Source organism: Balaenoptera physalus, assembly GCF_965194825.1.
Source record: "Balaenoptera physalus genome assembly, chromosome: 14".
Classification (NCBI taxonomy): domain Eukaryota; kingdom Metazoa; phylum Chordata; class Mammalia; order Artiodactyla; family Balaenopteridae; genus Balaenoptera; species Balaenoptera physalus.
This window is the reverse complement of record NC_138893.1, coordinates 4,734,695-4,747,099: the sequence shown is the minus strand read 5'-3', so window position 1 is coordinate 4,747,099 and position 12,405 is coordinate 4,734,695. Positions and strand designations below refer to the sequence as shown.

Here is a 12,405-nt window from a genome sequence, read left to right as displayed (position 1 = left end):
TGAAATCCAAAGATGATTTTGAAGAGTAAGAATCAGAGTGGTAGAGATGGCTGATAAACTGTATGAGGATTAAAAGGAAATAAAGGCAATGAATAACACTTTTATGACACTTCACAATTTATAATGGGATCCTTATTTACCTAAGAAAATTCAAATATTGGATAGTAACAGGTTGGTTCAAGTAAGATAATTTTTTAAATCAAGGAGATTTGGAACAAATACTGTTAGTAAACACATACTCAGAGCTAGGCTTTATTTGTTTGACAAAAATAAAGCAAGGTGACATTAGATGACATTAGATAGTGGAGCAAATTATTTTGTGTGTGTGTTATTTATAAATGTGCACATATTTATGCACACATATCTATGAGATGCTGGCAGAAAACACACTGAAATATTAACTGAGTTCTAAAAAGAAACCCTGCCTTCATTACTTTCCATCTGAGGAAGAAGCTTTTGGAACTGAAACCTTGGGAAGAGCAGCTCCCCTAGATGAGTTTGATGTTCTTCCACATTTAATTTGGGATTTATAAGATCTGATGAGCATTAGGGCCAGCGTTGAAGATGAAACATTTCCATCCTTTCCATTGACCCGTGTGTGGTATGTCCCCTTCCATTCAGCCCTGGAGAGCAAGGCAGAGTGAACTGACCTGAAGTGTGTTGTGGGAATCAAAATTCAGTTATAATCCAGCATACTGTGTCAGTGTTTCATGGTACCTAGTTTTAAACGTTGAAGTGTTTCTGGCAAGGGTGTATTTTATGTTTATGTATAATGCTAACATACTAGCAAGCGATTTAGTTGTGACCATTCAGAAATAATTTATCTGTTAAACCCTAATTTAAAATAAAATGATGTTTAATCAAGAAAAAAGAATCAAGGAGATTTGGTAATGTTTAAAAACAAAAAAGAGAATCAGAGGAAAGAAAAAGACCAAAACAGCTGGAGGGGGTAAAAACAGGGAGTTAACTATATTCTGCAATACACAGGCACTGAATGGAGAGCACAGATGAAGGAAGGCAAAGTAGCAAGTTTTACCAGGACCTACTGAGCTAAAGGTAAGAACAAAAGAGAAACTTCACTCTGCCTTCCTTTCTTTTCCAGGAAAGAGAGACAGAGAGATCATCTTTTGAAAGTGAGAGTAGAGCTGGGGGATTTCAAAGAGAAGTGGTCTGCAATAGCCATTGAATTGTTAAGCAAGCTGAATTTTGACAGCATGGATTTATAATGGATCAGGTCATTATAGTTCTCTACCTTCTCACATCAGTGTTTGGTGATACAGAATTAGGAGTGTAGAAATCAAATACTGGGCAGGGATTCAATGTTGAATATTTGCTTATGGGTTTGGCAAAAATCTATCACTAAGATAAAACCCAGAGCAAACAAAACGAGGCATAATTTTTAAGGGCCCCAACATACTGAATCATAAAGATATTCTAAATATGGAAGTTCTTAATGTTTTGAAATAGCTATTAAAATATATCCAGAAATTTGTACTGTAAAATTGACAAGAAATCCTTTCTTAATGGCATTCTTAGTGCCCAGTAATAACAACATCCTAACTTTCTGAAGTGCCTCACAGCTCACACAACACTTTCATATGCATTATCTCATTTGATCTTTGCAAGTCCAGACTCTACTCAACTTGAATCAAATTAAAGAATTTAGAGTATTTGAGTTGCTTTCAAGTTTGTCTCTATCAATCATGAGTTTTCTTTCATGCTACCATTTATAATAAGAGCTTAGGAAAAGTTACAGTAATGTTATGAGATAAAGAAAAAACACTCCTTCATTTACTATGCATTTTTTTGAGTTTGCTTCTACCTATGGTTTTGGTTCTCACGCTTTGCCTTCTGCCTAATGATAAAAAACTGGGTTGTGCCTACAGCTGTGGGTCCTATAAGAATGACCTCTGCACTTAAAAACTTACCTAAAGGACTTTTGTAACCTACTCCTTCCTTGGGTTTGAGAAAATCCTAGGCTAGCTGCAACAATATAATTAAACACATTAAAAGTACTGAATGAACTTCAATCAAATAATTTAGCAAATTGTACTGAATATCTTCTCTATGCAAATACTATAATATGTACTCAAAACTTACAACGTCAAGGGGGGAATTAAGAAATGTTCAGGGAAGAAGGATAGGTTTTATGTGACTGTAAGCTCAGGACGTGTAAGCAGAGTGATAACACTGTCAGAAAAGCTAATGTGTTCCTGGGCTGTGTTACAAGATGTCTGGCATATAGAGCAAAGACAGTGATAGACTACTGTGTATTTCCCTACATATATTTGTAATATCATTTATAATATTTTTATTATATATTATTGTATTTCTACCCCTAGCGTGTTCACCTATGAACTCTTACAAAAATTAGAGCTATCCAGAGGACAGTGTCCAGAGTGAGAGAGGGACTCAAAGCAATGTGATATCAGAAATGTTTGAAAGAACTAGCAGCATTTACCCAGAGAATTGAATATATATGTGCAGAAGGAAGCAGGATTATCATTATTGTGTATGACTGACAGAGGGGAAAATTAAGGCCTTTGTACTGACCTTACAGTAGGCATGTTTGGGCTCAGAATGAGTAAGACTTTAGATTACTTCATTAGGATTTTAATTTACCATTTATTCAAAGGTAAACAACTTCTTGTCAAGGGCTTCAGCACTGGATAAGGGATTGAATTAGGATATATTTAAGATCCTTTTCAAATTTGAGCCTGATTTTTCATGTATAATAATAACTTATAAATCATAGTGTGACTATGTCTGTAGATAAATATAAAGCCTCATGTAAATAAAACAAAAAGATTTTTGGCAGTGGGAATAATCTTTATAGAGAATGTACCATTTGAGTTTGAGCTTGAATGATTGGTAGGATCTTGACTGTAATAGTGGGCACCTCAAGCTAACAATTAAATGATGTAAGTGTATGGGGATTACAATTACTCCCACTGCAACTTAGGTATGAGAAGAAAAGAATTTTCATTTTCCTATGTAATAATCTAAATCCTCAGCAGAAAGGTGCTTAGGATTGAAGAGGTCTTATGCCCAGAAAATCACATTACTATTTCTCAAAACATTACCCCCTTTCTCATTACACACATTTTCTGTGTAATGGTAAAAAATCTGATCATGGTAATTTCCTTTCTAAAGCCTTTCACACATTTCCCATTCCTTTAACATAAAATCCTTTTAGAGGCTTTCCTAACTAACCAAACTACGGTGGGGTCCCTGTGTGCACTTCCACAAGCTCCCATACTTCCTCTTCCGTAACACTCATCATTTTACTTTTTCAATGTCTATCTTTCCTCATAGATATGAACTCAAAATTTCCAACATCTAGTGTATTGTCCTTGGACACAGCAGGTGCTTCCTAAATATCTGTATAAGTTATAATTTTAATTATATGCATGAATTATATGTCTCATCTGTAAATCAATAAATTGGTCATCTATCTTACATAGTTCCTTTTAAGATTTGTAAGTTTACCACCACCCCGAAAGATGAAACCACTGTGGTTGGGCTGACAATATCAATTTCTAGTTGAAACCGTGTTCGTCTTTGGAACACAGGAAATTCACTAATAAGCCCCATCTTGTCATATTTCTTGAAAAGTAAAAATTTATCCTCTCCTTGGGGACACTCCTACCTTGACACAAAAGTTCTCTCAAACTACACGAAGGCAATCCATCTTCATTAATACCTAAGTTCATAATGAGGACGTTTCCCTTTAAGAGACCCAGTTATCTTCCACAGATTTTTAACAACTTGCAGTCGTGCCAAATTGTCTCACAGGCTTGTTTTACCCTAAGCTGGTTCATCTGTTTTATGAGGCGTCAATTAACTAGATTTAGTCCTGTTATGGCTAAATGGATGTGACTAGAAAGGGTAGTATACAGCAATCTTTATGTAAGTTGTTACTCTATTGGTTAACATCTAGGTTTGAAGTTGGGAAATCTGTGAAAAGGAACTTTAATTTCAAGTAAGAATCCACACTCAGAAGGGGAGCGGTCACTACTTTTGATCCCCAGATAGCAACGAAACTAAAAACTATTCCAAAGATGCAAATGGCAACAGAGATCAACAGGCTGTGACCTCTGTTTTCTTTTTAAAAATCATTTGCACCTCCACTGAGTGACTTATTGCTAAATCTTAAGTGACATTTTAAAAAAATGGGCAGACAAGTGTAGGGTAGCTTAAGGAAGCACATTTTCCAGTTGGAAAAGGTTCCTTCCATATCCTTGAGGGCAGGTACCGTCTCTTCCACCTTCAAAGCCTGGCACAGAGTAAGCGCTTATCACTTATTTGGCGGGTGAATAAATGGATGAATGAATGAAGCTAGACTGAGAAGTTTGGGGTGGGGAGCTGGGGCCCCCGAAGCACGTCTGCTGCCTTTCCAGCAGGCTGGCGGGCATCTCCTCATTCCCTCACTTTCCTGGCAGGTCTGAACTCCCCTGTCTGCCCCTCCTTCGGAACGACCAAAATCCTGTCCCTAAACCATGCCACTCAGTTAATCCGCTCATTTCTCACACAGACGCAGCTGTTTCTGAGGAGTGGCTGGCGGAACGCGTTAAGTCTGGGCTGCGAGTAGCCCGGTACCTTGAGGGGGCGAAGGCAGCCCGCTGGCTCCAAAACCCTATATGAAAGGGTCTGGAGCCTCATTCTTCCAATCCTTGATAAACAAACAAACTGCTCACTCTCACCTCCTCGTGCAGACGCCGCAGTGCCAACCTGGTTCCGACTAACACTGTGAGGAGGGAAGGAACGCCGAACCGCCCTCACCAGCAGAGAGGGACAGGCGAGCGCCTCCGCCACGCCCCGCGACGCCCGCCTTTCCGGCGCGCTCAGCCGTCCGACGCCTCACGCGCGGGGTTGCGAGCGCCGAGGCACGAGGGCCCCCCGGGCCGCGTAAGCGCGGAAGGCCGAGGGGTTGGGGGGCAGGGAGCGCCGCGCGCCAGCAGGTTGGCGCGTCCTCTCGCGCGCGTGCGCGCCCCGTGCCTTCTCCCTCACGTTCCCCGCGCGCCGCGTCCCCTCCCCGCCGGGAGCGCGCCGCCTCCCGCCCTCGCGCCGGGTCTGTCTCGGCTTCTCAGAGCCGCACGCTTCGTGGAGCTCCTGCCACTGCCGTCGCCTCGGCTTCTCGGTGCCGCGTCCCAGGCCTCCTCCCCTCCTTCGCCACTCCCTTTCCCTTTCCCGCCCTTCTCTCTCACACGGTCCACGGAGAGAGCCTGGATACGAAGCAGGCGGACGTGAGAAGTGGGTTGGAAAAATGGAGGTGCCGCGCCTGGATCATGCCCTCAGCAGCCCCACCAGCCCCTGTGAGGAGGTGATCAAAAACCTCAGCCTGGAGGCCATTCAGCTGTGCGACCGGGACGGTAAGAGTGGCCGGGACGGTGAGGAGCGGGGGGTCGAGCCCACGGCCAGGCACCGCGGCCGCTCTGGCTCAGCCGCCCCTGCCCGCCCGGGCGGCAGGGTCTTTTGTTGTCCCCCCTGTGCAAATGAATGCCGGTGGGGGCTCCCTTTCGCCCACCCCCCGGCCCCTCAGACCCCAAAAACAAAAGCACCCCGGGGCTCGCGCGTTGGCGGGGAGAGTCTCCGTCGTCCCCGGCCTCGGCGCCCCTCGCCGGCCTCGCCCGCCTGGCCCCGGCCGAGGGCTGCCCTCGCGAGGGCGCCGTTCCCACCCGCGGCTCCTGCCCGGGACGCGGCGCTTTTGATCTTTGCCGCAGTCCCGCGGTCCTGAGTCTCCCGGCATCGAAGGGGAGATGCGCTCAGGGGGTTTCCAGCCTGCGCGCCCCCCCCCGCCTCTCCCCGCACACACACTAGTTAGCGGTCTCTGCCCAGAAACTTACCAGTTCCTTTTTCGAACATCTACATTTACAAGTGTTTTTATCCTCTCAAAATGGGATTGGGGTGACAGTTTTTTCAGTGAGGGGGCAGAAAAAGAGTGCATTTCAGCACCAAGGACAGCCACCAGCTTCGCCGTTTGGGGCTGTGATTCAGAAACTGTCCAAAATCTGTGAAGGAAGTGGCCTCGTACATCTGCCGTGATTCAGAATATGGGGCGAGTACTCGCCATTGTGTCTTGATATTATACCGCTTATTCTGTGGTTAAAGTTGGCAGCCTCCTGAAGAAGGACGTTGATTAAACGTCGGTCTGAGCGTTAAAGAGAGAAACCGGTGGTAGTACGTGCAGCACGGGTAGTCACAGTGCTTCTGTCTTAGTTGGAGTAGTTGGAGAGTCAGTGCTATTTCAGTAATGCGGAAAAAACTTCATTTGTAAAGAAGGCATCTGATTCGTACTGATTGGCCTAATAATTGTAAAAATTATACATGTGACAAAGGAAAAACAATTTATGTGTTGTCAAGATGATCCTGAACAGTTTTGGCCATACATGAAATTAATGTTTAACTGTATATAGAGACGATGATTTGAAAATGGTTTTTTAGCCAAGGTTATGTAGATATAGTAATATACTCACAATAAGGTCATAAAATTGATCAGTATGTAATCCAAGTAGAGAGCAGAGGTTTTGTTTCAGTCCATTTAAATAGTAATAACTTGGTTAGGCGTTGCTATACAGTACGGTTTAGGTCAACTGAACACCGAGTTTCCGTTTAATAATAACTTTAGGACAATGGGTCTTTGATTAATTGCTCTTTGAAGCCAGAGCTGCTTTAAATAATTATGAAACAGGTGTAGTATGGATAATAAATATTCTTGCAAAAGCTGCTTATATTTTCTTTATCCTTAAATTGTTTTGGTCACCATAGTATTAAGTGCACATATTTATGGCATTAAAAAGATTCATTGTTTTGGTATTCCATATATAAGGTTGCATTATTAGACTATACAGATTATTTTTAACATACCACATAGGAAGTCCTGTAGTCCTATGGGTTTGTTTATACTTTTGTGAAATGACTTTTTGTAATGTTACCACTGTAAATATTTTTATTTTCCTGGACTGGTTTGACAGAAAACCAAGAATCTAATAAAATAAAGGCAGATTTTATTTTCATTTACTTCAGTGATTTATCAAAAGCTCATTACTGTAGTTATTGGAAATGGGCAATTCATGGTTGCTCCTCAGAAGCCAGTAATCAATACTTAAAATTGCATTTACCACCTGTTTCAAAGATACTAAGAAAAATAAAGTTTTTAAAATGACCTTTACAGAGTTAATAATGTAGAGTACAAAACTTAATGTGCTGCATTTACCATGGTCTCTCCTCCTAAAGTAGAAGTTATTTTATTTTGGTAATATTTTTTAGTTGTTTTAGTTCACATTACTAATCCTTGCAAAATGAGCAAATTATGTAACATTTAATGGGGGGGGTATTGGCACTAGGCAGTATCTATGAAAATTAATACTTATTTGCAGACTTCTGAGTCAACACAGATTAATTAAGTAGGGTTTCATTTTATAAAATAGCTTATGCCAACAAATACAGAGGGATAACTCTTCTATTAAAAGATGTGTAAAATTTGAAAATAGCTAGTGTAAAGATGTTGTTAAATGCCTAACTTTTCATTTTGTGACTCTACTTTATATGTCAATTCCAAAAATGTTAAGTTGGTGTCATAGGAATAATTTAGAGAAGGTGATATGGTTATTTTTACAGAACAATTTTTAAATGCTGCATTAAGTTTTTCAACCAGATCTTATTTATCATAATTTTATATTGAGAAATTTTCAGCTAGATGCGTTTGCTTCCTTCACTCCCTTACTTTCACTCCCTCTCAGGTCTCATTATTTTACTGCTGAAAATATATAACATAGAAAAATTAGTATGTGGTAGATCTATTATGTGCTTAAGTACATAGTAAGTGCTATATTTTCATAATTTTATTATAGAAATAGATTTGTCTTTTTTGCTTTTTAACTTACTTTATTTTACCCTAATATTAATCTGATGATGGGAAAAATTAGAGCAATATTAATTCCTTAGTAAGTGGAATAAAGTAGAATAAGAGAAAGTATCATATGATTGTTTAATAAACATTTCCTTTTACCTTCTCCACTGATAGACATTTTTAATTTTATAATGTTTTGCATATTGCATCAACTAAGATCTATAGCTGCTGGTAAACATAACTGTATGTCTTATGCTTCCCTGGCTCTCCTCTTTTATGTTTTTTTTTTTTTCTGTCACTTGCCTTTTTTCTTACAATCTGTTTACATTATTAGCAACAATTCACAATGCTTCTTTTTCTCATCGTTCCTCAAAATATTTAATAGTCTCTGAAGAATATGGAATAGAGTCCAAGTGGTCATATAATTGGATTTTTTAATTAAGCAAGAGGGTTCTTATACACACATATTATCTCATGTGTGCTTTTATCCTAGGCATGTGTGCTTTGGTTGCTAATACATGGCCCTGCCTAGATGTTACTTGTAGTTCAAAATGAGGATTCTGGATCGACTTCTATTAGGAAACCTCTGAAGATGTGCTGTAAATCTAGTAGTTTCTATAATCTCTGTTGTAAGTAAAAGAGTGTTTCTGTTATTCGCCTCTGCTGTGCTGAAGTAGCCTCAAGTTGCGTATATGATGTACTTTAATTGTGGCTTTTCAAAAAAAATCCAAGAAAAAAACATTAATTTCTCATCGGGAAGCATTAGTAATATGGGAACTTATTTCCAGTTTGTTTCTTCACATAGATACTTCAGACCCTCACTGACCTGTGACACGACAAAACAGCTCTGACCCCGCATATAGAATTCTACATACTTCTCTTCATCTTTCCTCATCATGCATATACATATTGAAGCTTTATTTCCTTGCCGAGAAGGAAAGATTTATCTTTATGTTGCTTTATATGCATCCAAGCTCCCTGCACTCTTGTTATAACAGTAAAGAAGAAAATACAAAGTTAATTTGTTGTATAGCATTTAATCCACCCCCAAGGCTTTCTAGCTTTAATAAGTATTATTTCCATGATTCGGGCATTTTATGACTGCCTAGATACGGTTTGTGGAGTGTATGATGCTAGTCAGCAAGGGAACACATTTTAAAGGAATTGCACAGGCAGAAGCTGACAGATTTCCCTGTCTTTGTCTAACAGTAGTTTGCGGAAGAAAAGGGAAAAGGTTTTCTCTTTTTTTAACATATTTTAAAAGATAAATTCCTTTGAATTTGGACTCTATCTTATTTATTTAAATTATAAATCAGTTGAGACTTTCTTCTGTATGCTTACTGATGTGTGAATTAAATTTTAATTTTGGAAACAAATGGTAATACAGGAGTGCTTAGTAACACAACGCTGTATTAGATAATTCTTGGACATATTTTCTAAAGCAGACATCTAGGACAAATACCCTTAACTATTACCTTTCATAGTACAAGAATGTAAGGTAGGCATTACTCAGTCTCACTGACATGCAAATAGCATGGTGGTAATACCATTTTAGAATCAGACCTCTCATACAATATTTACTCTTGATAGATATGTTATCTTAGGCAAATTACTTAACCATTTTTTAGCCTCAAGCTTTCTCATGTAATATGGGTATAATAATGTCAGTCCTGTAGGATTGCTGAGATATTCAGTGAAGTATTATATACCATTTCTCACAGTTCTTGACAAAAAATAGAGAATAATAATTATTTTTAATGGACTGTTATTCTCCACATACCTTCTTGAGTTAAACTGCTTTTTAATTCTTATTTTTTGGCCAATGTTTAGATCTTTTTTTAAAATTTCAGTTGTGTTTTATTTACATAGTAAATCCTTCTTATGTCACTTCATGAGTAGTCAATGGAAACTGTAAATTCTGAATTTGAAAAGAACAGTAAAATCACAGTTACAGTACTCTATCCTTTGCTTATATTTTTCTATCGCATCAGTAATATCCTTCTCAGCATTAATCCTAAAAGCTATTTTCAGCTTCTATTTTGAACCTACTGTTTGCTGTTTTTCATGTACCTTGTGACCTTGATACCTGCTTTGGTAGGTATTTGCATCAGAGCCCTTCTCTGTTCTTGATTTAGCAATTGTTTTCTTTATGATTTTTTTCTAAGTATAGATCTATACCAACACATGTGATCTCCGGGTTCATTTCTTTGACCCTGATATGACTATAGAGATGCTGTAAATTTTCATTAATGAGTATGAAACAAAACAAAAAGAAAAGAAAAACTAAAAGAAACAAGCAAAAGGCTTGAAAACCATCACATTATGTTAAACGAATTTATATTCTTGGTAGGGGTTCTAATTCATTCCCAGAGGAGACCAGGAAGTTTTTAAAGTCACATCAAAGGATATGTGACCAGGCTCCCTCCAGTGGTAGAATGACCGATATGTCGTAAGTGGTAACATTCTTGCCTAGGTAAGTAAGCCAGTTAGAAATTCACTCTATAGGACACTATCTAGGCAACTTCCAAGTCACTTTTTTTTTTTTTTTTCCAAGTCACTTAAAAAAAAAAAAAATTGCTGCTGATGTTTCCCTCTGTTTAGGCCTAAGCTTGATTTTTCCCTCAACTTATGTGAGTATAGTTTCACGATGACATTTATGTTTTATCCTGGGCTTCGGTAATAACAGCAGCTGCATCAGTTACTGCAGTAAGCATGATCCTTCTAGTTTTTGGTTTTCCTTCTCTGCCCTTAAATGTATAACTTAAGTTCTCCTTATAGCATTTGCCTCTTTCTTGGGTTTGTTTTACATTTCTTTTAACTTTCTCTATAAAGAATCTTTTTATTATTTATAAATTATTTAAATTCTATCTTTACTACTCTAAAGCATTTGCCTCAATTTAACTGTTTTAAGTATTTTATTGTTACTAGACAATAGTTAAACTGTCTTATTAAGAAGACTGTATTTTATACACATACATTTGAGAAGTAAAATTAGTATTGGGGGAGGACTTCTAGCAGAAATGTATTAGAAGATTTGAAGAGTCTCAACAGGAAAAATAGGCAGCCTCAGCCTGTTCTCCATGGGAGGATAGTGAGTGGCAATGGTATAAGAAAAATCTAAAAGTAATTACCAATAATTTGTGATTGATTGAATTTTCAAGCAAAATGAAAAGTGACCGGGGGTAACTTTAGGATTTTACGTCCAGGAAATCTGAAGAATCATTGACAAGAATGAAAAAAAGGAGAAAGGAAAGAGTATTTAGACATTGTGATGACAGTATTTTACATCTCAAATTTTAGGTCTCAGTGGACATCTAAATATGTCCCTAGCCCTTTTCCAGGGGTGCTTCCCTCTCAGAAAAATCATTCCCAGAACAGTATTATATACTGCCTTCTCATTATTGTTTCAATGTGGATCCCCACAAGAGAACCCATTTACATTCTTCTTAGACTCTCCTTTTTCTTGATTCCCACTATTCCCACTCCTTAGGGCTACTTAACATCCAGTGATAATATTTTGAGAATCATTACTAAACCACTTGATACCTTATAGAGGATTATGAAATAGAGATTTTTGAGTCATCTGAATAAAGGTAGTTTTGGAGTCTTAGGAGACTTTTCACAGGGATTTAGTATAAAGTGAAAAGAACATGTACATAAAGACATTTGAAATCTAACATAAGAGACTTCTTGGAAACTTATATTAAACCTTTAGCAGTTCCTCTTATGTTCTGGGGAAAAGAGTTCTAGAATGAGGAAGAGAATTGTTCATAGAACTATGTATTTCACTGGGGAGGCTAGAACTTAGGTGAAAAAGGAAGTCTAGAATTTGACTTCAGTTTTAGAGTGACCTCTGATGAGCTTTGTGTCTCACCCCTTGAAGGTAAGGAATTATCACATCCTGGGGAAGGCCAATTTTGAACCCCAAAGATGAAATAAATCTACGATCCAGGCTTGTTAATGCAAACAAGTGCTCTACATTTTGAAGTCCCTCACTAGATGTGAGTTGAACAAAAAGCATCATACTCTCAATCGTGGTTAGTTTTGTTTGTGATATTGTGACTATCTGGGCCAAGTTTGTGGTTCATTTTAAACGGGTTGTGGGAGTTTTGTATATACACTACTAGTTGCAGTGGTAGTGGCAACTACTGTAAATAAATCTGTCTTTTTGTTTTCTATAGCCTATGCGAGTGTTGCTATCTAATAATGTTATGAAAGGCTTATAACTTTCCTAGACGTATGCCATTAAAGACAAGCCGCAAAATATTTTTTCAATATACTTACTGTGATTTTTCTTGAAAAATAGTGTCTTACCTTTTCTAAGACTGAATGTTGGTAAATCTCTCAGTCTTTAAAGTTTTTAAAGCTGTTGATAAATGCAAAGAAAAATGACAGTTTTTGAACATCAGGTATGTGATATGTTCTTTATGATTGCATTTTAGAGTTGTATCTATGATGTACAACAGGGATCAGCAAGTTACAGTCCTTGGGCCAAATCCAAACACCTGCTGCCAGGTTTTAAAGTAAAATTTTACTGGAATAAAGCCATGCTC

The 12,405-nt window shown here is 38.4% G+C and overlaps 1 protein-coding gene and 1 long non-coding RNA gene across 2 annotated transcripts in view; one reads left to right on the top strand and one right to left on the bottom strand.

Annotated features, from left to right (window-relative positions):
- LOC309643147 overlaps window positions 1-4,789 on the bottom strand; it is a 426,223-nt gene extending 421,434 nt beyond the window's left edge. The window contains exon 1 of the long non-coding RNA XR_014253573.1: window positions 4,704-4,789. This is a non-coding gene — a long non-coding RNA (uncharacterized lncRNA). The remainder of the gene's footprint in view (window positions 1-4,703) is intronic.
- A 268-nt stretch (window positions 4,790-5,057) lies between these two features.
- PHYHIPL (phytanoyl-CoA 2-hydroxylase interacting protein like) overlaps window positions 5,058-12,405 on the top strand; it is an 89,697-nt gene continuing 82,349 nt past the window's right edge. Inside the window, exon 1 of the mRNA XM_082425619.1 lies at window positions 5,058-5,372. Within this exon, the coding sequence (XP_082281745.1) occupies window positions 5,267-5,372 (106 nt within the window). The 5' untranslated portion in view covers window positions 5,058-5,266. The remainder of the gene's footprint in view (window positions 5,373-12,405) is intronic.